Source organism: Salmo trutta, chromosome 34 (assembly GCF_901001165.1).
Source record: "Salmo trutta chromosome 34, fSalTru1.1, whole genome shotgun sequence".
In the NCBI taxonomy this organism is placed as follows: domain Eukaryota; kingdom Metazoa; phylum Chordata; class Actinopteri; order Salmoniformes; family Salmonidae; genus Salmo; species Salmo trutta.
The window spans coordinates 12,571,404-12,596,081 of NC_042990.1; the positions used below are offsets into that span (position 1 = coordinate 12,571,404).

The following is a 24,678-nucleotide window of genomic DNA, read 5'->3' on the forward strand; positions in this document are numbered from 1 at the left end:
TGTAGAATAAATCAAGTGGTGTGATGAATACTTTCTGAAGGCACTGTATATGAACACAATAACATGCTGAGACATGACCAGGAATGGTGGATACACACACACACACACACACACACACACACACACACACACACACACACACACACACAGCATATGGTGGGAAAATGGTGAGAACACACCCTTAGAGAAATGAAGACACTACTGACTGGTGTAGTTCGTAATAGTTAGTGATAGACACTAAATATTCCAATAGTGCCTTGTTAGCTTTAGGTTATGATTTTGAATCAGATCAATAATCCAGAATCAGTTAGAAGCCTGAATAAAACTTGATGACAACACAAACTCTTAAAATCATTTTTTTTTAATAGAAGTGCATATTTTAACATTTTCTCTTATAATCTCGTCATACACGTGGTTTCGCATTCAGGAACCACACAGAAAACACTTGTCATATTGCGTACTTGAATAAAAGGGAAGTTGAATCCCGATTGTCCTGCATAAAATTCACAAAACTAGCCATGCTGAAAGGAACTGCATGTAGAGGGGTTGAGGGGGGGCATCTTTGGATTAAAGCCATGAGAAACTGAAAAAAGGAACCAGTTTGAGTTAAAGAAACAACATTGTGAATGACTTGTTGTCATTCAACCTGTTTAGAAGCTAAACAAGTCCAGCAAGCTAACATTTCAAATGTCAGTTAAAGACTTGGAGAAATTAGAACACCACAGTGACAAGAGTGTTTACTAAAACATGTAATCATGACAAATGGTATGGGAAAAACAAACTCGTTTTAGTGTTCAAATTAAACTGCAGAGTCACCGAGCCATTACACTGTCCACCACATAAGCTACATTTCCCATGAAACATTTCAACAAAAAGTATATTTGGAGATAAAATAGAAGGACAAAACATAATTAGCACAATAGATTTTTTTGGGCTCATGCAGGTTTAGCTGGCAAAAAAAGAGAAAAAAACACAACTACAAGCCAAGCATTGCCAAATCTTTAATACCTGAGGCTCAATATAATAATCTTTCAGAGTATGTTTAATAGCAAACTCACTATCAATACCATGCTAGCCTAGACACAACATATTATTTTACTATAAACTATTTCTCGCTGTGATGTAGAGAATAAATCAATGAAACTGCACGGTTGATTTATATAATCAAGTGGCATGATCAACTATACTATCTTCATTTAATATCTTCATTAAATGGTTCAGCACAGGGCTAGTCAACATTCTAAGATGTTTTCTGTTGTCAAAGATATATGAAATAAAATCTGGGAATTCTAACAAAGCCCAAAGTTCCAGCGAGACTAGCAGGATTCCATTTTAGTCTGTGATTCCATTTTAGTCCCTTATTCTCAGAGTTTGAAGTTCCACGATGCAAAAGGACTGGATAGGTGAGTGTATGGTAGAACCTTCACATACCCTATCGAACGAGGTGGAGCCATCATCTTATCACTTACTTAGACCTATCGAATCCTTGTGATCTGGGAATACTGAAATGGTAGATGTAAAGGAAGGGACAAGTGACGGAAATGGAATCGGGCCACTGTCTAATGTGTTTGTGTCTATGCATTCATCTGTATGTGGGTTTTCCTAGGGGTGTATGCACATCTCTGTGGTACAGCAAGTTCAAACCTACTCCTCAGGCCCAACTACAGACAGCTAATGAAGCAGACATCTGCGCTAATGCAGTAATGTTTCCTCAAATGAACCGCCACAAGGCTCTCTGGGGTATGCGACACAGATTCCAGATCAGATACCATCATCAGAGCAATTCAGCACTAGCCCAGATCTGTTGATGCTGTATAGTCAACACTGATGATAGGAGTTGGCAAGAGCACAAACAGATCTGGGAACAGGCTGGTAACTCAAAAATACAAAGGGGGGTATTAATAGAAACGTATCACCGTTTTTTTGTAATGCAGGAATAACATGCTGAACGAAATTCAGCGCAAAATTGTATGCATGAAGTCAACCTCTGCGTCACTTAATTTGTTATCAAAATGTTATGACGTCATTAGGACGACATAATCAATGGTAATTCCCTGAATACATCTAGACGATAAGCTAGACGATAAGTTCCACATAAGATTTGTGTATATTTTTGGGCAGCTGAAGTAGCTTTGTGATCTAAATCTCAGACAAACCTGCGAGAGAGAGAGAGAGAGAGAGAAAGTATATTTATTGGGATGAGTCTTGTCCTTGAGGCAAAACAATGCGATTTCCGGGTAGATGGGCCACCTGCAAACTCCAAAATGTCTATATTGTAAAAATTCATGAAAACAAAAAGGGTTTTGGTCTTAATTTAAGTTTCGGGTTATGCAGTAGGGTTAGCAGTATGATTAGGGTTAAGGTTAGGGTTAGGTTAGGGTTAGGTTTGAAATCAGATTGTAGGACTTTGTGGCTGTGCCAGCTAGTGACCACTCTGCAGAGCTGCCTCCAGAACAACATTTATGACGGGGAAAAAAGAAGAGATCTGACTGGGGGCAGGCAGTTCATACGCATGAATGAACAGCAGAGTAGCATCCGAGATCTGGTATGTATCTCTCCACCTCTCTCTCTCTTTGTACGGAGGGTGAGTGTTCTTCCCTTCTTTCTTTTCCAGATGGATTCCGACAATGAGGAGAACTATGGACTGAAACAACCCTGATCATAATGTCATCAGGACATCACGCTAACCAAGAACTCCAGACACACACACACACAGACACACACACAGACACACACGCGCTCGCACACACATGCCAGGAGATATCGCGTGCTCAATCATCAGCTCAATAACTCACTACTGAAGCTGTACATAGATAAGTTGCACATAAAAACAGCAAACTCTGCAGTCTTCAAGGACCAGGACTACTGAAACACATGCTGCAAAAATGGATAAAGTCATTCTCCAGGGCAATATTCTCCTCAAAATAAAGCTTCACTCAAATGCCTGTGACATTGAAATAGGCCCTTCAAAGATTCATTACATTAGTCCATCATGTATTTTCCAAATGTCCAATCTACTCCCAATACACTTGGAGATGGCACTAACCAATGAGGCAGTCCCATGTACTCAGATGGGATACAGAGAGAAAACACCATTGAACCTTCATTGTTGTCTGGAGTCTTCGAAGGTACAAGTCATACCTTTTTCAGTCTTTTAGAAGGATGTCCTATCCTTCGTAATGGTGTTGTTAGTCCTGACTTGAGTAAAGCATCCATAAGAACTTGGTGATCAGTTTGATGGCCATGGTAGTCCAGGGTTGTGTTCATTTGGGCACACCGTAGCAAAACGTTTTGCAACGGAAAACAAGAACGAGCATTTCTTATTAGATAAGTTAAGATGGTACCGCCCTGCTTCACTCCGTTTTGGGCGGTTTTGTTCCTCCTGAACACGACCCTGTTTCCAGTCAATTACCAGAGCTGCTGATAGAAAACCTTGGATTGCTATATAACCAGTGAGTCAGTTACTGTACATGGCCCCTTGGATTGTCATTATAATCCGCTATGAGATGTCCCTTATGAAACATACAATTGATTGATATGCTTCTGAGTTTGAACAGTCCTTATAGTCTTTTGGTTGGGTTGCAGTGCACGCGGACAGAGAGCCAGGGGCACTAGGATTTAAAGGCATCAATAGAAGGTTATTGATCACCTGGCCAGCTGACATCTTTATTTTCCCCTGCTTCCCCTACCATGCAGCTGAACTTCTCCAAAATGGCTTCCGCACTGATCTGGGGCAGGCCGGCGTCCAGTGGACAGCCCTCCACCAGGCTGTTCATGGGTGTGGCCGGCACCTGGAAGTCCTCCTCCGTCCCATAGTCCTCGGCACCCAACAAGCGGCGGCGGTGGTGCCGAGAGGCCGAGAAGCAGTGGGGACGGGCGTCTCCGTCGATACCAGGCGACCCCGTGGGGTCAAAGTGGTTGTCCAGCTCCTCAAAGTCCTCCGCCTCCCCACAATGCACTTGCTTCTTGTCCCACTCCTTCAGGAAGTCCTTGAGGATAGGTAGCACTTTCTTGCGGGAGGCCAGCGCGTTGCCTTGGAGATAGGACTTGATGTCGTTGAAGGGGCTGCTCATTGGAGAGATGCACAGAGAGGGGTTCCGGGCCTTTTCTAATGCTTGGCTCACCTACAGCAGAATGTGAAACACACTTAAAAGTGTATTGCTATTTCATAGTTGCCTTTTAAACATTGACTAATATTCTCAAATTGTCATGCCTGCATATGCCCGAGAGGAAAAACACACTAATAAATAATGGCAACAGGCAGCATTGAATACTTTGATTTATCTCACTTACAGACATGCTTAATATCACATAATAATACTATTTATTTTCACACCAAGGAATAGTTTCTGAAGGCCAATATTAAACTAACAAGGTAGGTAGGTAGGTTGGCACACAAAGTAGACCAATTTTTTATGTATATTTAAGCAGCAGGGAGGAAAGATTCACACCAATATTCAAATGGCCATTTTACAATACACTGAACTCATATAAAATACTTTTCGGGGTCAGGAACAGAAATGTGCCACACAAAATTGGTAAATTCTGCCAAGTCTATTAGAGGGCTAGGTGGAACCAGTACCTATTATAAAAAACTACCCCCTATCAAATCTTTACTATTATATTACTAAGCCTATAAATATAAAATCATCTCACATCATACGTGTCTAGGGGTCAATATGTGGGGTGGCAGGGTAGCCTAGTGGTTAGAGCGTTGGGCTAGTAACCAAAAGGTTGCAAGTGTGAATCCCTGAGTTTGAAATCTGTCATTCTGCCCCTGAACAAGGCAGTGTTCCTAGGCTGTCATTGAAAATAAGAATTTGTTCTTAACTAACTTGCCTAGTTAAATAACGGTAAAGTATAAGTTGGCATGGCAGTTCATACCTCCTCCCTATAGAGGGTGCTGGAGCTGTAGACCGCCAGCTGCCGATGGGGCTCGCTGCGTTCATTGAAAGAGATTGTCATGGCGACCACCGCACCAAAACGATGTTTGTGACAGAACTCACAAAGCTCCCGTTGTAGGCTCTTCCGCTGTAGGAACATCTGTTGAACGCATGGGATGATGTACAACAGTAAACAACAAAACTATACCATATAGAAAACAGGCATTATTCAAAATCGTTCAAATATTTTGAGGGTTTACTTGGTTCGATTCTAAAAGGCAAGCTCAATCAAGTACAGGTACAGTATAAATGACATAACCCAGGTCGGTTATGGCATTTTGGGTCATGTTTAATTGTCATGCAAATAGCCACGTTATTGTCATAATTTTCATTTTTGTAAAAAAATTATTTTGAGCTTGTAATGCATCTTTGAAAATTAGCTACGACATACCTAATGAATACAACATAGCTTTGGTGACACCCCTGTCTTAAAAACGAATGTTTTTGACCGCTTGGAACTTTCGTAAATTAAGTTTCTCCTGCTGACCAGTGGTGGCAAAAGTACTCAATTGTCATACTTGAGTAAAAGTAAAGATACCTTAATAGAAAATGACTCAAGTAAAAGGGAAAATCACCCAGTAAAATACTACTTGAGAAAAGTAAAAAAGTATTTGGTTTTAAATATATAAATGTATCAAAAGTAAATAAAATTGCTAAAATATACTTAAGTATCAAAAGTAAAAATATAAATAATTTCAAATACCTTATATTAAGCAAACCAGATGGCACCATTTTCTTGTTTTTTTATTTCCGGATAGCCAGGGGCATACTCCAACACTCAGACATCATTATCAGATAGCCAGGGGCATACTCCAACACTCAGACATCATTATCAGATAGCCAGGGGCATACTCCAACACTCAGACATCATTATCAGATAGCCAGGGGCATACTCCAACACTCAGACATCATTTACAGATAGCCAGGGGCATACTCCAACACTCAGACATCATTATCAGATAGCCAGGGGCATACTCCAACACTCAGACATCATTATCAGATAGCCAGGGGCATACTCCAACACTCAGACATCATTATCAGATAGCCAGGGGCACACTCCAACACTCAGACATCATTTACAGATAGCCAAGGGCATACTCCAACACTCAGACATCATTTACAGATAGCCAGGGGCATACTCCAACACTCAGACATCATTTACAGATAGCCAGGGGCATACTCCAACACTCAGACATCATTATCAGATAGCCAGGGGCATACTCCAACACTCAGACATCATTATCAGATAGCCAGGGGCATACTCCAACACTCAGACATCATTTACAGATAGCCAGGGGCATACTCCAACACTCAGACATCATTATCAGATAGCCAGGGGCATACTCCAACACTCAGACATCATTTACAGATAGCCAGGGGCATACTCCAACACTCAGACATCATTTACAGATAGCCAGGGGCATACTCCAACACTCAGACATCATTTACAGATAGCCAGGGGCATACTCCAACACTCAGACATCATTTACAGATAGCCAGGGGCATACTCCAACACTCAGACATCATTTACAGATAGCCAGGGGCATACTCCAACACTCAGACATCATTATCAGATAGCCAGGGGCATACTCCAACACTCAGACATCATTATCAGATAGCCAGGGGCATACTCCAACACTCAGACATCATTATCAGATAGCCAGGGGCATACTCCAACACTCAGACATCATTTACAGATAGCCAGGGGCATACTCCAACACTCAGACATCATTTACAGATAGCCAGGGGCATACTCCAACACTCAGACATCATTATCAGATAGCCAGGGGCATACTCCAACACTCAGACATCATTATCAGATAGCCAGGGGCATACTCCAACACTCAGACATCATTTACAGATAGCCAGGGGCATACTCCAACACTCAGACATCATTTACAGATAGCCAGGGGCATACTCCAACACTCAGACATCATTATCAGATAGCCAGGGGCATACTCCAACACTCAGACATCATTTACATATAGCCAGGGGCATTCTCCAACACTCAGACATCATTTACAGATAGCCAGGGGCATACTCCAACACTCAGACATCATTATCAGATAGCCAGGGGCATACTCCAACACTCAGACATCATTATCAGATAGCCAGGGGCATACTCCAACACTCAGACATCATTTACAGATAGCCAGGGGCATACTCCAACACTCAGACATCATTTACAGATAGCCAGGGGCATACTCCAACACTCAGACATCATTATCAGATAGCCAGGGGCATACTCCAACACTCAGACATCATTATCAGATAGCCAGGGGCATACTCCAACACTCAGACATCATTTACAGATAGCCAGGGGCATACTCCAACACTCAGACATCATTTACAGATAGCCAGGGGCATACTCCAACACTCAGACATCATTATCAGATAGCCAGGGGCATACTCCAACACTCAGACATCATTTACAGATAGCCAGGGGCATACTCCAACACTCAGACATCATTTACAGATAGCCAGGGGCATACTCCAACACTCAGACATCATTATCAGATAGCCAGGGGCATACTCCAACACTCAGACATCATTATCAGATAGCCAGGGGCATACTCCAACACTCAGACATCATTATCAGATAGCCAGGGGCATACTCCAACACTCAGACATCATTTACAGATAGCCAGGGGCATACTCCAACACTCAGACATCATTATCAGATAGCCAGGGGCATACTCCAACACTCAGACATCATTTACAGATAGCCAGGGGCATACTCCAACACTCAGACATCATTTACAGATAGCCAGGGGCACATTCTAACACTCAGACATCATTTACAGATAGCCAGGGGCATACTCTGACACTCAGACATCATTTACAAATTTAGTGAGTCCACCAGATCAACGCCAGTAGGGATGACCAGGGATGTTCTCTTAATAAGTGCGTTAGTTCACGGTTATTATCCATAATTGTCGGTTACACAATTACACAATAACTGTGCCAGCTCTAATAGAAGGTATTTGTAAAAAATAATACATTTGCATTGGGACGGAGGAACTGCACTGCAGTTAAACAGAGTTACTTATTTGATGTGCATTCACCAGGAGTCAACTATCTGTATTCACTACAGTAGACTCCCACTTTCAACTCCTCGTCTTCTGTGAGCAATGATGGCCACCCAAATATCAGGGAGTATTCTTAACTAACAGACATGACTCCTGTCGCTATTGTTTAGCCTGGTCTGAAGCAACACTGTAGCTACTGATCTCATTTGTTTATGCTAATCAGACGGTGAAATATATACGCTCTGAGCCATTAGTTGCATATAGCTGTCACTTTCGCTCCTAGATGTCTGTCACTGCATATAGCAGCACCTCCCCGAGGCAGAGGCTCCTTGTCAGAATGAAGAATTTGAAAAAAGATCATCTCCCAGGATTAAAAGCGAGTCTGATAGCTAAATTGGTAACATCGTAGAGTGACTGAAGAGTATGACTGAAGAGTAAAGATTCTAATAGTGGAATATAATTATCCCAAAGGAGTAGGAAATATGACTTGGTGAATCATCTGCAAACCCAAATTCATTAAAGAGTTGGTTATTCAAAGGCAAAGTAGGCCATTTTAACACATCGCTGTTAACGGGGAAGAGTAAAGGTTCACACACACACACACACACACACAGTATGATGCTGAGAGAGTGATGTTAAAGGTAGACTCAGCAATATTCATTTACCATGAGGAGCAGGGCAACTTCCGACACAAACAAAGACTGCGCGAAGCAAGAGGCTGCAATCGTCAGCATTTGTTGTCATGCAGCTATCATACTGCATTAGAAAGATGCAAACTCCTGTGCAGATGTTTAACAGTGTATGTGTTGGTGCTGACTAGAGCAGCCTCTTACCTCACACTCTCTGGCTGCACTGCTCTTGTGGTGACCTAATATCGCTGAGTCTCAGTTTAAAGCAAGGTGGTGGCAGAGTGGATTAATTCAAGTACGTACATCTAGTGTCATGTACACAGCACTGACTGCCAGTCTCAGGTCGCCTCTGGAGACAGCCTTCATGTCCTTGAGCAGGATCTGCTCTGTAGAAAGACCTGTAACACAAACCAATGGGACACGCAGTATTACAATGGCAGCATGTAATTGGGTAATGACACTACTGTATGACAAACACTACAGCAGATAATATACTGTATGTTGGGCCCTGTGTTTTGGTTAATCATGTCACATGACCTGGTTTTTAAACCTTTATTTGAAGCATTTACATTACATTACATTTAAGTCATTTAGCAGACGCTCTTATCCAGAGCGACTTACAAATTGGTGCATTCACCTTATGATATCCAGTGGAACAACCACTTTACAATAGTGCATCTAAATATTTTAAGGGGGGGGGGTTAGAAGGATTACTTTATCCTATCCTGAAGCCTTTAAATCAAATGTAAAAAATATAGGTGATGTGACCAAAACACAGGGCCCTACATATACAGTGAGTTCACAAAGGATTCATACCCCTTGACTTATTCCACATTTTGTTGTCTTACTGATGCAATTCAAAATGGATTAAATATTTGTTTTTTCTCTCACCCATCTACACACAATACCCCATCACAATGAAAAAGGGAAAACATGTTTTTATACATTTTTGCAAATTCACTGAAAATGAAATACATAAATACTCTTATTTACATAAGTATTTACACCCCTGAGTCAATACTTTGTAGAAGCACCTTTGGCAGCGATTACAGCTTTGAGTCTTTCTGGGTAAGTCTCTAAGAGCTTTCTGCACCTGCAACATTTGCCCGTTATTATTTTAAAAAATTCTTCAAGCTCCGTCAAATTGGTTGTTGATCATTGCTAGACAATCATTTTCAGGTCTTGACATAGATTGACAAAGCAGACTGAAGCAGGTTTTTCTCTAGGATTGTGCCTGTGCTTAGCTCCATTCCCTTTTCTTTATTATCCTGAAAACTCCCCCAGTCTTTAACGATTACAAGCGTACCCATAACATGATTCAGCTACCACAATGCTTGAAAATATGGAGAGAGGTACTCAGTAATGTGTTGTAATGGATTTGCCCCAAACATAACACTTTGTATTTAGTATAAAAAGTGAATTGCTTTGCCACATTTTTTGCAGAATTACTTTAGTGCCTTATTGCAAACATGATGCATATTTTTGGAATATTCTGTACAGGCTTCTGTCTTTTCACTCTGTCAATTAGGTTAGTACTGTGGAGTAACTACAATGTTGTTGATCCATCTTCAGTTTTTTCCTATCATCGCCATTCAACTCCGTAACTGTTTTAGTCACCATTGAGCGGTTTCACCTGAGCGGTTTCCTTCCTCTCCGGCAACTGAGTTAGGAAGGACGCTTGTATCTTTGTAGTGACTGGGTGTATTTATACACCATCCAAATTGTAATTAATAACTGCACCATGCACAAAGGGATATTCAATGTATGCTTTTTTTTTACCAATCTACCAATAGGTGCCCTTCTTTGCGAGGCATTGGAAACCCTCACTGGCCTTTTTGAATGAATCTGTGTTTGAAATTCCCTGTAAGACTGAGGGACCTTACAGATACTTTTGAGGTAGTTATTCAAAAAATAATGTTAAACACTATTATTGCACACAGAGTGAGGGCATGCAAATTATTATGCGACTTGTTAAGCAAATGTATACTACTGAACTTATTTAGGCTTGCCATAACCAAGAGGTTGAATACTTATTGACTTAAGACATTTCAGCTTTTCATTTTTAATGAATTAGTACAAATATCAAAAAAACATAATTCCACTTTGACATTATGGGGTAATGCGTGTAGGCCAGTTTCAAAATCTCAATCTAAATGTGATACATTTTAAATTCTGGCTGTAACACAACAAAATGTGGAAAAAAAGTCCAGGGGTGTGAATACTTTCTGAAGGCAAACCGCCCTGAACCCTCCATGGTAGAAGTTAACCAGACACACACACAGAGCCAGGCGGTACGTCAGACTGTCACTAGGAGCAGACTTCAGCTGGTTGTACAATTATCAACAACCTCGACTAACCTGCACCCCCTGCACACTGACTCAGTACTGGTACCCCCTGTATATAGCCTCGTTACTCTTATTGTGTTACTTTTTATTCTTATTTTTTAACTTTAGTTTATTTGGTAAATATTTTCTTAACTCTTCTTGAACGGCATTGTTGGTTAAGGGCTTGTAAGTAAGCATTTCACGGCAAGGTCTACACTTGTTGTATTCGGCGCATGTGACAAATAAAGTTTGATTTGATTTGGTTGTATAAGTGATAAACAACAACACTCTATTTCTATGGTAAATTACCACAACGCGGGGTGTAACGTAGTCAAATACAGTCAAGTATTGGATGTAGTCAAGTATTGAATTTTTATCTCTGACACAATGTATGTAATGGCGTCGAAATAAGGATGCATGAGCAAAAAATAACCCAATACCTACTGTAAAATATGGTGGTGGATCTCTGATGTTATGGGGCTATTTTGTTTCCACTGGTCCTGGGGCCCTTGTTAAGGTCAACGTCATCATGAACATTACCCAGTACCAGTATAACATAACACATAGTAAGATAAACCTGGAATGTGGTCAACACAAGGGAGATTGACTGTCCCTTTTCATTGAAGCCCTGGAAGTCCAAGGCCGACTGCGATACTGCAGGCATTGCTAGGAGAAAACAGGACCCCCCATTAAAGTGAATTGAAAAATGGCAATCGTCGTGGTCAATCTTTGTGTAAAGAAAACATTACTTAGAAGACAATCATGGTACCAATATCACGGTACCCCAGTCGGCCTTCAGCTTGAGTTAATCAATGAGAGGGGGCAACACTGAGCTAGCCTGCAACGTCACTTCTTGGACTAGCTCAAACTGCGCATGTTATGTCTCCATTAGACGCCATCTTAACCGACTTCATTTGGCTTGAATGCACTATTGAGTCTGCACATAGGAATGAATGGTGTCACGTGATCGATGGCTTTGTCCAGTCATTGGTTCAAGAGAGCAGAGGTTCCTACCTAAAGGGTTTGACATATTGTTTTGTTTACTTCTAGATGGACACTCCACAACATTCTTTTGATGTCGTGTAAAATCTCACACTTACTCTACAACACTCTTTAAAATACGGGTAACACTTTATTTGAATGGTATGTCCTAACAGTGTCATAATACTGACATAATAATGTCATATTGTCATGACATCCTATGTCCCTAAATGTCAAGTGACAAGGCAGTGTCATTTTGTCCACCTGTCAACACATTTCCCATGGCGGGTTTTTCTTTATTACCTGAGATGTCAAACTTGGCGCTCTGTAGGGACTGGAAAAGGGTGCTCCTGGGTGGTAGGCTGGGGAAGCGCGACTCCAGTAGGCAGGCCAGATGGCTGTCCTTGGGTGTGACCTTGCCCGCCTCTGGTGCCATGTTGACACAATCTAGCACGATGGCCCCTGTGTGGGCACACTGCCAAGTATAGGTGAACTGAGCCAATGATTACCGCTGGCATTGACAAACAAGCGCAACTACAAGAGAATTGTCGATTTCAGTAAAGATTAATCCTGACATATTCCCACTACCTAGTTCTGAGGTATGCATTGTTTAAAGACAAGGAGACACTGTGACCCTCAAGTACTGGAGTTTGGCACGTGTTATAGAGAATGCTGGACGTGAGAGAATTATTGCTGTGGCAACCTTACCGTATAATAATTGGGCCACCTGTCTGTCTAGCACTTCAGGTGCCTTGTGGTGAATGTACTCCGTCACCAAGGTGGCACAGGAACCCACTGTTTCCATGGTGACCGAACAGGAAGGGGAGGGTGTCCGCTCGAGGTGGTGGTGATCAATGACTTCCACAACTGCCTCCTCCAAGTCAATGTCGGCACTACGGGGAAAAGTTGGAGTTGAGTGAATATTGTGAAATACATTGTGTCATATATCCTTAACTATGTGTTTTCTGCCTCCCGAGTGGCAGAAAGGCACTGCATCACAGTGCTTGAGGCATCACTACAGACTCGGGTTCGATCCCAGGCTGTGTTACAGCCGGCTGTGACCAGGAGACCCATGAGACGGCGCACAATTGGCCCAGCGTCGTCCGGGTTAGGGGAGGGTTTGGCCGGCCCGGGATTTCCTTGTCCCATCGTGATCTAGCGACTCCTAGTGGCGAGCCGGGTGCCTGCAAGCTAACTTCGATCGCCAGCTGGACGGTGTTTCCTCCAACACATTGGTGTGGCTGGCTTCCGGGTTAAGCGGGCATTGTGTCAAGAAGCAGTGCGGTTTCAGAGGACGCACAGCTCTCAACCTTCACCTCTCCCGAGTCTGTAGGGGAGTTGCAGCGATGAGAGAACTGTTATGAAATTGGGGAGAAAAAGGGGTAAAAAGTAACACAAAAAAAAACACGTTTTCTTAATCTGGGTCCGGGAAACTGGCCCTCCACATATCAGGCACTTTCACACAAAGTTGTCCTGTGTTGTCAATACTACTTGATACTGTAGGTATCATTGGTAGAAAGTCTGAGTGAGAGAAAGGCAGAGAATAAATAGGAACAGTCATGTTGCAACCCCTGACCTAGGAAGCACGTTGTGGTCCACTAGGGAGAGCACCAGCCTCTTGGCTCTATAGAGCCCTGCCAGGTCCACCTCGTCACGGAACACCAGAGCCTCTTGTGGAACCCCGCTCTCCTTCAGCAGGAACACGTTGTCTGAACGCAGGGGGAACTCGGCCCTCGGGATGTTCAGCACTGGCACCACAGTCTTACACGAGCTGCCAGACGTCTGGGAACAAAGGGGGATGGAAGAAGAGGAAGGGAGGAGAGGAGGAGAGGAGGAGAGGATGGAAGAGGGAGACCAGTTCAAAACAGACATCTGACACCAACACACCTTCCTGCTGAGGCTTGCTGGGATTCCTCTACAATGTTTTCGTCCACCTTCTCAGGCCTTTGGCGGATCTTGAGTATCTGAGGTTGTGTGAATATTTCATGAGTAGCGGGGGCGTATAGGCTAGCGAGCAGCTATAGCCAGGGGTTAGCGAGGGCAGATGGATCAATGCAGTAACGAAAGATAAGGAGAGACCGGTGGCTGGTGGCCAGGGCACAGACACTGTTTTTCTGCTTGAGTATGATCCGAGTGACTCTGAAGGTAGTCTGGTCCTATTTTGGAGAATTCTGGGCATTTTGCTTATGCTTGGTCAAGCTATTCATGGACCTCAGACCTAGAAATCAGTCACTCACAGAGTTAATTCTGATCCGGGGGTGCTTCAGGACTTGGCCCAGCTCTCTCAACACTATTAACAAGTTAAATGAGGAGATATATTAATTACTGCATAGCGGGACATATTAATTTAGCAATTTGATTTCAAACAACCACAACATAGAGTCTATCGGTCTTCATACTAGAAGATTTCCAGAAGGTACACTACATCACCAAAAGTATGTGGACACCCCTTCAAATTAGTGGATTCGGCTATTTTAGCCACACCCATTGCTAACAGATGTATAAAGTCGGGCACACAGCCGTGCAATCTACATAGACAAAACATTTGCAGTGAAATGGCCTTACTGAAGAGCTCAGTAACTTTCAACGTGGCACCGTCATAGGATGCCACCTTTCCAACAAGTCAATTCGTAAAATGTATGCCCTGCTAGAGCTGCACCGGTCAACTGTAAGTGCTCTTATTGTGAAGTGGAAATGTCTAAGAGCAACAACACTCACTACCAATTTCCAAACTGCCTCTGGAAGCAACGTCAGCACAAGAACTGTTTGTTGGGAGCTTCATGAAATGGGTTTCTATGGCAGAGCAGCCACTCACAAGCCTAAGACCACCATGGCAATGCCAAACGTCGGCTGGAGTGTTGTAAAGCTCGCAGCAATTGGACTCTGGAGCAGTGGAAACGCGTTCTCTGGAGTGATAAATCACCTTTCACCATCTGGCAGTCCAACGGATGAATCTAGGTTGCCAGGAGAACACTACCTGCCCCAATACATAGTGTCAACTGTAAAGTTTGGAGGAGGAGGAATAATGGTTTGCGGCTGTTTTCATGGTTCAGGCTAGGCCCCTTAGTTCCAGTGAAGGGAAATCTTAACGCTACAGCATACAATGACATTCTAGACGACTCTGTGCTTCCAACTTTGTGGCAACAGTTTGGGGAAGGCCCACGTACTCAAAGTGAGGTCCATACAAAAATGGTTTGTCGAGATTGGTGTGGAAGAACTTGACTGACCTGCACAGTGCTCTGACCTCAACCCCATCGAACACCTTTGGGGTGAATTGGAACGCCGACTACGAGCCAGGCCTAATCGCCCAACATCAGTTCCTGACCTCACTAATGCTCTTGTGGCTGAATGGAAGCAAGTCCCCACAGCAATGTTCCAACATCTAGTGGAAAGCCTTCCCAGAACAGTGGAGGCTGTTATAGCAGCAAAGGGAGGGGACCAACTCCATATTAATGGCCATGATTTTGGAATGAGATGTTCGACGAGCACACATACTTTTGGCCATGTAGTGAATGTATTTTTGGGTAACAATTCACTAAAAACCCGTTATATAAGGGCTACATAACACTGTCATAATCATGGCATAACTGGTGTCAGCTTATGATAACTGACATTATGTCATGATTATGAGTGTTATGTAGTCCTTATGACTCAAGTAAAGCAGGGGGGCCGAAACAAAATGAAATCTCAGTAGTGAGACACCCCAAAAATACATGGCTGATAATTGCATAAGATCATTCTGGAAGCCTCTTGTGAGGGCCAAGTTTGTCAAGGGCACTAGGACCCCCCCTGAAGTAAAGTGTCAATTACTTGTTACCGTATAAAAAAAACTAAACATATGAGAAGGGGAATGGATACTTCAGGTGTGGTAACTCATTTTCGACCTTGGTTGAGGGATTCACTAATGAGAGGCGGCACAGACTAGAAGCTAGCTGACTCACTTTGGACAGAAAGTAGGCGAAGGCGAGGGACGACACCATGGAGTCGAGGTCACAGGCCTCGTTGCCAAGGACAACGTGGATCCCAGAGCTGCCCTCCGAACTGCCCTAAGGAGTGGAGAAAGAAGGAAGGAAGGAAGGAAGGAAGGAAGGAAGGAAGGAAGGAAGGAAGGAAGGAAGGAAGGAAAGAAAAGAGAGGGGGAAGTAAAGAGAGTGGGAAAATTCCTTGTCAGATTTATACATTGTAGATTTCTAAACCGGTTTTTTACACGGCCAAGGCTACACTAGTCAAAATGTAAAAAGCATTGGTATTGGCTAAACAGTCGCCAGAATGCTAGATACCTGCCTGCAGTCAGTTAATGAATAGCCAATAATAGCCTAGTGAAACAAATCCCATGTTGACAGACTGAAATGATAGACCTATATTTAATTCTGGCTCACAGTAGTTAGTTAGCATCTAGCCTATGCTATCATTTTTGGACTGCCTCTTTTAATCTACATAGGCTATGATAACCAAAGAACATCACCTACTTTAAAGTGGCACTCCAGTGTACTTTTCACCTAATTTAACAACTGATTTACTTAACAATAGGCACATCTCAATAGGTGGTCCAGATAAGTCATGACATAGCACAAGTCATGCTCCTCTATTGTTCCTCAAGGAGGGCCGATGACATCACAGATTCCCATCAGACCAACTCTTTGAATGGCCTGCTCCTTGAAGTTTGCTGTTGTGTCAACAACAACAAAAAACGATTTTGTTCAAAACGTATTTCTTTACCCTTTAGTGTGTGTACTGCATTGTATTTATACCTGGGAAATAGCATTTCAACAGTAAATGTTCAAAAACCGCTGAGGGACGTCTTTAATAACAATGAGTGAATGTGCGGCTACAACTATTAATTGGACTCGGCGAGATAATTTTGCCATCGACTGGTAGACCCACTGTGATAAGGAGTGTGATTAGTATCGCTTTATCTGTGACATAATGAAAGAAACGATGTTATTACTTGACACCGGGGAGACGGCCTTGCTAAATGCAAATGTGACGTGATGATGGCCACGCTGTGACAGCACTAATTACCAGTGTGTGGCAGTATGGCAGGACACAAAAAGCAAAATCAACCGTCTGGCTTTAGCTAAGTTCTTCTGAAGCACTCTGCTATACATTGAGAACACTTTAACTAGCTAGTTCAGTTAGTTTATGAACATAACTGCTGGAAACCTGTCATTTATCTGTAAACCAGGAGAAGAAGTCCAAACACTAACTATTTTGTAGGGATTTATATGCTAACAAATACTTTGTCCCATAGGGCCACCATAGATTTAACAATCAACCTATAAGATTGGTCCACCATTGTACTTTGTGAACCAGTGTAACCAGTGTAGGATCTCCCCTGTTGATCTCAATATATTGAGAATTGATGTGCATCCTATTGACTTCAATGGCAAATCAAGAAATATGTCCAGATCTGCTTTAGACAGTTTTTTCTCCCCATCAGTATGGGCTGTAGCTTAGTGTGTAGACAACTGGATGGAGAGAGAGCCATTTCGCCCCATGTTAAGTGCCCAATGTAAGTGCCCCGTGGGCGACACTAACGCCAGTGTGAGTGTACGACAACATGGCGTCATGGCCGCCCAGCTTCCCCTTCCCTCTTATCTCCCTCTTCCCAGCGTGCGCGGCACCTCCCATCAGGCGTAGCAGTGGACAGACCCGGGCAGGCAAACAGGAGCCAAGGGAGGCTATATTTAACAACAGAGTGTGTGTGTGTGCAGAGCTCTTCAACCGTGAATCCACGACAGCCCCATGGTAAACAGAACGATTCAGGGCGACGTCTACTACAGCTGTAGTAATCCAGTACTGCAGTATCCATTCAAAGACGAGGCTAGAAATATAAACAAGGGTTAGATAAGAGGTGAACAACTTGGCTGGTGGAAAAACGTAGGCCTGACACAAATAATGGAAGTGTAGAGGAAGAATGTTATGATAGTACCATGATTATGACAGGACGCTCTGATTCGGATCTTCATGCATGTCCTTGTGCACCTGTTTTGTGTGTCATTCGCAGAGCAAGTGTAGACAATGTGAACTGTTTTGCAACGGGCTTCATATTCAACTCACTCTATTGCTGAGAAATGTCAATTACTGTTATACAATAGGGCAGTGTTGTTTTCTAACAGTTATCCTCATATCCCACGCTAATGTGAATTCGACCACATTCACAGAGCAATCCATTTAGGCTGGCATTTGAGTGCAGCATTCAAGCCAGGGATCACTTTGAGCCAGGTTGCTAGCTTCATTGGGTTGATATTGATGAGTCAATAGTGTTCCATTAATGCTGAAACACAAATCAAATGCAGTAAGGCACGCTGGCTACTCTCACCCGTTCCCCTTTCTGAGAGCCCCATCATAGCTCTCATTCCATCTGGTTAATGTAAAACCACACCACACTGAGACATTCTCTCTCCAATCCACTTAGCACAGGCCTCAGGGACTCAGAGAGATAAGGCTGAACCGTGGAATTGGTGGATGGAGTAGCAAGTTGTTTGGAGAGAGGGAAGAGAGACAAACCCCTGCTTTTCCTCATTCTATGCTTCTTTTCTCATCCTCATCACCAGCATAACTTTTCAGCTAAATAAATTCCACTTTGATTCCCCTTTTGTTGGGAATAGTGTTATTTTAACTTTAACTTAATTTAAAAAATATATATATATTTCACCTTTATTTAACCAGGTAAGCTAGTTGAGAACAAGTTCTCATTTACAACTGCGACCTGGCCAAGATAAAGCAAAGCAGTGCGACACAAACAACAACACAGTGTTACACATGGAATAAACAAGCGTACAGTCAATAACACAATAGAAAAAAAAGAAAGTCTATATACAGTGTGTGCAAATGGCGTGAGGAGGTAAGGCAATAAATAGGCCATAGTGGCGAAGTAATTACAGTTTAGCAAATTAACACTGGAGTGATAGATGAGCAGATGATGATGTGCAAGTAGAAATACTGTTGTGCAAAAGAGCAGAAAAGTAAATAAAAACAGTATGGGGATGAGGAAGGTAGATTGGGTGGGCAATTTACAGATGCGCTATGCACAGCTGCAGCGATCGGTTAGCTGCTCAGATAGCTGATGTTTAAAGTTAGTGAGGGAAATATAAGTCTCCAGCTTCAGCGATTTTTGCAATTCGTTCCAGTCATTGGCAGCAGAGAACTGGAAGGAAAGGTGGCCAAAGGAGGTGTTGGCTTTGGGGACGACCAGTGAGATATACCTGCTGGAGCGCGTGCTACGGGTGGGTGTTGTTATCGTGACCAGTGAGCTGAGATAAGGTGGAGCTTTACCTAGTAAAGACTTATAGATGACCTGGAGCCAGTGGGTCTGGCGACGAATATGTAGCGAGGGCCAGCCGACTAGAGCATACAGATCGCAGTGGTGGGTGGTATAAGGGGCTTTGGTAACAAAATGGATGGCACTGTGATAGACTGCATCCAGTTTGCTGAATAGAGTATTGGAAGCTATTTTGTAAATGACATCGCCGAAGTCGAGGATCGGTAGGACAGTCAGTTTTACAAGGGTATGTTTGGCGGCGTGAGTGAAGGAGGCTTTGTTGAGAAATAGGAAGCCGATTCTAGATTTAATTTTGGATTGGAGATGTTTAATATGAGTCTGGAAGGAGAGTTTACAGTCTAGCTAGACACCTAGGTATTTGTAGTTGTCCACATATTCTAAGTCAGAACCGTCCAGAGTAGTGATGCTAGTCGGGAGGGTGGGTGAGGGCAGCGAACGGTTGAAAAGCATGCATTTGGTTTTACTAGCATTTAAGAGCAGTTGGAGGCCACGGAAGGAGTGTTGTATGGCATTGAAGCTCGTTTGGAGGTTAGTTAACACAGTGTCCAAAGAATGGCCTGATGTATACAGAATGGTGTCGTCTACGTAGAGGTGGATCAGGGAAGAGCGACATTGTTGATATATACAGAGAAAAGAGTTGGCCCAAGAATTTAACACTGTGGTACCCCCATAGAAACTGCCAGAGGTCCGGACAACAGGCCCTCCGATTAGACACACTGAACTCTGTCTGAGAAGTAGTTGGTGAACCAGGCGAGGCAGTCATTTGAGAAACCAAGGCTGTTGAGTCTGCCAATAAGGATGCGGTGATTGACAGAGTCGAAAGCCTTGGCCAGGTCGATGAAGACGGTACTGTCTTTTATCGATGGCGGTTATGATATCATTTAGTACCTTGAGTACCTTGTTTATTAACTTGGCTTTCGAAGACTTTAGAAAGGCAGGGCAGGATGGATATAGGTCTATAACAGTTTGGCAGAGGGGGATGACCGCGGCAGCTTTCCAATCTTTGGGATCTCAGACGATACGAAAGAGAGATTGAACAGACTGGTAATAGGGGTTGCAACAACGGCGGCGGATAATTTTATAAAGACAGGGTCCAGATTGTCTAGCCCAGCTGATTTGTACGGGTCCAGGTTTTGCAGCTCTTTCAGAACATCTGCTATCTGGATTTCGGTGAAGGAGAAGTTGGGGAGGCTTGGGCAAGTAGCTGCGGGGGGTACGGAGCTGTTGGCCGGGGTTTGGGTAGCCAGGAGGAAAGCATGGCCAGCCGTAGAGAAATGCTTATTGAAATTCTCGATTATCATGGATTTATCGGTGGTGACAGTGTTACCTAGCCTCGGTGCAGTGGGCAGCTGGGAGAAGGTGCTCTTATTCTCCATGGACTTTACAGTGTCCCAAAACTTTTTGGAGTTAGAGCTACAGGATGCAAATTTCTGCTTTCCTGACTGACTGCGTGTATTGGTTGCTGATTTCCCTGAAAAGTTGCATATCGCGTGAACTATTCGATGCTAGTGCAGTACGCCACAGGATGTTTTTGTGCTGGTCGAGGGCAGTCAGATCTGGAGTGAACCAAGGGCTATATCTGTTCTTAGTTCTACATTTTTTGAAAGGGGTAAGTAATGGTAATGGTTATGAACTTGGGCAGGTTGACATTCCTTAGATAGGCAAAACAAAAAAACATGTATAAAAAAAATGCTAAACAGGGTGGTTCGAGCCCTGAATGCTTATTGGCTGACAGCTGTGGTTTATCAGACTGTATACCACAGGTATGACAAAACATGTATTTTTACCGCTCTAATTTCATTGGTAACCAGTTTATAATAGCAATAAGGCACCTCTGGGGTTTGTGATATATTGCCAATATACCATGGCTAAGGGCTGTATCCAGGCACTCTGCGTTACGTTGTGCATAAGAACAGCCCTTAGCCGTGGTATATTGCCCATATACCACACCCCCTCAGGCCTTATTGCTTAAATAGACCATTTTGTTTAATCCGTCTGTCTGCATATTTCAAGACATGGCATATGAGGGTGCAGTGAGATACCCGATGGGTTGGACGATATTTTCTCGTCAATCATCTTTTAAAAAACGTAGACTTAAAAACTGGAAATCAACCAATCGTCTGTCGTTAACGCAATGGAAAAGTAAAATGCTTTATTATCTAAAAATGTAAAGTGTGTGGGCTACGCAGAGAGTGCAATTTGAGGCCTTGTGGCGGAAAGTGATACAGGCGCTGAAGATGGGGGTGTGTTCAAGTGGGTCTGGGCAGGTGTGATGTAGTTGATGTTTGTATGATGTTGTTGTTTGTATGTGTATGTTTTGTATTGTTTACAAAATATCAATTAAAATCATAACAACAGAATTATGGCACACACAGTCAATGAAGGAACTATCTGACAGATATCTACTGTCTCGGTCTATTGAACATACCGGTAGCCTTGCCCCATCACTGAAAAGAAAGACTGCTGCAACCAATAATATTAAATTGTCTTCAAGTGTTTGATTATGGGAAAGATGAGCATGTTAAGGGCCCCCCAACCCGGGAGTGTGTGGGCGTGAGACAGGACAGGTATACAAAGCGTTAAGCTCCCCAGGTAGAGTAGTCAGGGACGACCCCAGACATAAACATCAACACTTAGTCTCCAGCCATGTGAGGAGGCCATAATGTGAAGTGACAGTGGCTAAACTAAGGCAGCCCAGTGCCCATCAGAACACAGAGACCTTCTGTGTGGCAGTATTCAGATATAACCTGGCCTAAGTGGTTGATGTGGACCAAACAGAAGCATCTGACCAGAGGGCAGAAACATTAAATCTAACAGCCGACAAGAGCCAGGAAGTATGCCACGAAGCTTTTATTACGCCCAAAACGGGAACTCATACTTAGAGAAGGGGGGAGGATGCTGGGAAAGAATAACTTTTAAGTGAATGAATCAAAAGGCCACTACAAACTACAACTATGCCACTACATACTACAACTAGGCCACTACATACTACAACTAGGCCACTACAAACTACAACTAGGCCACTACAAACTACAACTAGGCCACTACATACTACAACTAGGCCACTACAAACTACAACTAGGCCACTACAAACTACAACTAGGCCACTACATACTACAACTAGGCCACTACATACTACAACTAGGCCACTACAAACTACAACTAGGCCACTACATACTACAACTAGGCCACTACAAACTACAACTAGGCCATTACAAACTACAACTAGGCCTACATCCAGGCTGTATCACAACCGGCCATGATTGGGCCCATAGGGCGGCTGACATTTGTCCCAGTGTCGTCCAGGTTTGGCTGGTGTAGGCCGTCACTGTAAATAAGAATTTGTTCTTAACTGACTTGCCTAGTGAAATAAAGGTTAAATAAAAAATACTACAGTGTGTTACGGAGAGGGTTTTAAGAAGGGAATTAAATTCAGCCCATTACATGTTTTGATTAGTCTCACGTCATGTCTCGAATGTGTTCTCTGATTGCTCGGCCATATGATATCCCACCACAGCTGTTCTCTGACGGAAGGGGAAAAAACTAAAGTAAAGCGGGTTAATGGTCACTCCTCAAGAGTAATCGCCGACCCCTTGAAATTAGACACCTTCTCTTTAAATCTTTGCATTCCATACCAAGGCTGCAGGGGAAGGAGGGAGGGGGGATGAGATGTCTGCCATTCAGAGGTGTCACCTAATGTCACTATTAATGTCACATGCACAACAGTCAAGCTGTTGGGCCACAGGAATTTGGAAGTGAGAGCTTTAGCCCAGACTCCAGCCGGAGAAAGAGGGAGGTGTGCGTGTGCCCACATAGCCTATATAAACAAGGGGAACCCACCATACATGGCACCTTTAGTCTTGAATGTACACACAGGTAATACAGGGTGCAGGAGATGCCAGGGTGGGACAAAACGGGAATAGCTTAAGAGGCTTTTCCCCACTATGTCAGGTTCTTTGCACTTGACTAAAATGTCATACAAATCATTAACCCTCATGGCATTGGTCATATGACTCTAATGTGACAACCCCTTGCGAAATATGCTGAAAACATACCAACGATGCAATATGTGACAATGACTGTAAGTTTCAGTGGGCAGTATTCTACCTCCTCTAGCTCTCTGACAATTCTAGCTCTTCATCCACACACCACGTCCTTATGAGTCATGGCGCTCTGTGTTTTGTGTGTATGACCTTTTACAAAAAAAGATTCATCATCTTCAGGAAAAATGATTTTTTTGAATCTTGAACCATACTGCAATTAGACTCTTTTCAATTCAGCTACGTTGTAACTTGAGAGAATGAATCAATACACTCTCAATTTTAGTTGACAGGTTGTTAGGATATCCATACATTATGAATAATAGAATAGTAATATAATAGTAATAGGCTAGCTAATTCAATAGTAAAAGCAGAAAAGTCTTGGGAAAAAGTGACCAGCCTCTGTGACAGTAATTTAGACAGTTTGAATATGTAAATGAATTGCGTGAAAGACAGCAGAGAGCACGCGATGGACAAGGCTAGTCATTAAACAGAGCAAATGAAACATTTGTAAAATATGAAATGCAATGTATAGTAAACGTATTCGTGTGCGTGCCTACCTTTAATGCAGCGCGACATCTCTGTAGAAACCCCTCCATTTTCGCCAGCGTAGAGCACGCCCGGGATATTCTGCCAAACAGAATGTTTACAGACCCGTGTCCTCTGCAAAGACAAGTTGACGAATATTCCTACACCCCGTTTTGAAAAGCAGAAGCTGCTGAAGGGTACAAAGTGGCAGTGATGGGTCGTTCGCGGAAGAACGGCTCTTTTTGAACGGCTCTTTTTGGTGAACGGCGGGGACCGAATCGCATCTGTGAAAGAGCCGTTCATTTGGCTCCCTGATTTGAATAATGTTTATACTGCTTTTTGAGCTCAAGACAACGATTATTTGCAGATGATAGGTTATAAAAACATCATCTGAAGATTGTAATTCCTCACTGCAGGAACAATTGATAGTGAGGAGAGAGCGTTTTCTGGTCCACACATATTGTGCAGTGCGTACCTTTTTTTCTTAAATTTTTTTGCAGGCCATGTAAAAATTTGGACAGGTAAAAATGTATTTGGTCTCGCATGTCACGGTCTGACATAATGGTAGGCAACGTTGTCGGCTTTACATTAGAGATTTTCAGAGGAGAGACCAAGTCACTATTATTTGAGTCACAAGTCACAAGGTCCGAGTCTCAAATCGAGTCCCAAGAATAACTGGTCAAGACTCGAGTAAAGTCCAAGTCGAGTAGAGTCATGTTTTCAAGTCAAGCCTCAAGTCAAGTAAAAAAAAGACATGTATACATGCAACGACTTGTTCAACTACAAATATTTGTGTATTTATTGAGGCTACCAGACAGCCCTTTTCATTATTTGGTCAACTTTCGACTAGCCTATGTAATTGCAAAGTAAGGACCTTGTAGCCAGGGGCGGAGCCAGAGGGGTGTCCGGGGTGGCACTG

The 24,678-nt window shown here is 43.1% G+C and overlaps 1 protein-coding gene across 4 annotated transcripts; it reads right to left on the bottom strand.

Moving 5' to 3' along the window:
• Positions 1-345: 345 nt before the first annotated feature.
• Positions 346-24,597, bottom strand: LOC115173604 (exopolyphosphatase PRUNE1). Of its 4 annotated transcripts, XM_029731866.1 has the most exons (9): positions 23,792-24,597; positions 17,839-18,183; positions 15,848-17,730; positions 13,483-13,688; positions 12,615-12,799; positions 12,210-12,368; positions 8,905-8,999; positions 4,885-5,043; positions 346-4,124 (listed from the first exon to the last, which is right to left on the bottom strand). In XM_029731866.1, the coding sequence occupies exons 3-9, from the start codon at positions 15,884-15,886 to the stop codon at positions 3,639-3,641; spliced, it is 1,329 nt and encodes a 442-aa protein (XP_029587726.1). In that variant the 5' UTR covers positions 15,887-17,730; positions 17,839-18,183; positions 23,792-24,597; the 3' UTR covers positions 346-3,638. The 4 variants fall into 4 exon arrangements, with proteins under 4 accessions (XP_029587726.1, XP_029587724.1, XP_029587727.1 ...); XM_029731864.1 differs by lacking the exon at positions 17,839-18,183 and having other exon boundaries at positions 15,848-15,952; XM_029731867.1 differs by lacking the exon at positions 17,839-18,183.
• Between the last annotated feature and the right edge of the window lie 81 nt (positions 24,598-24,678).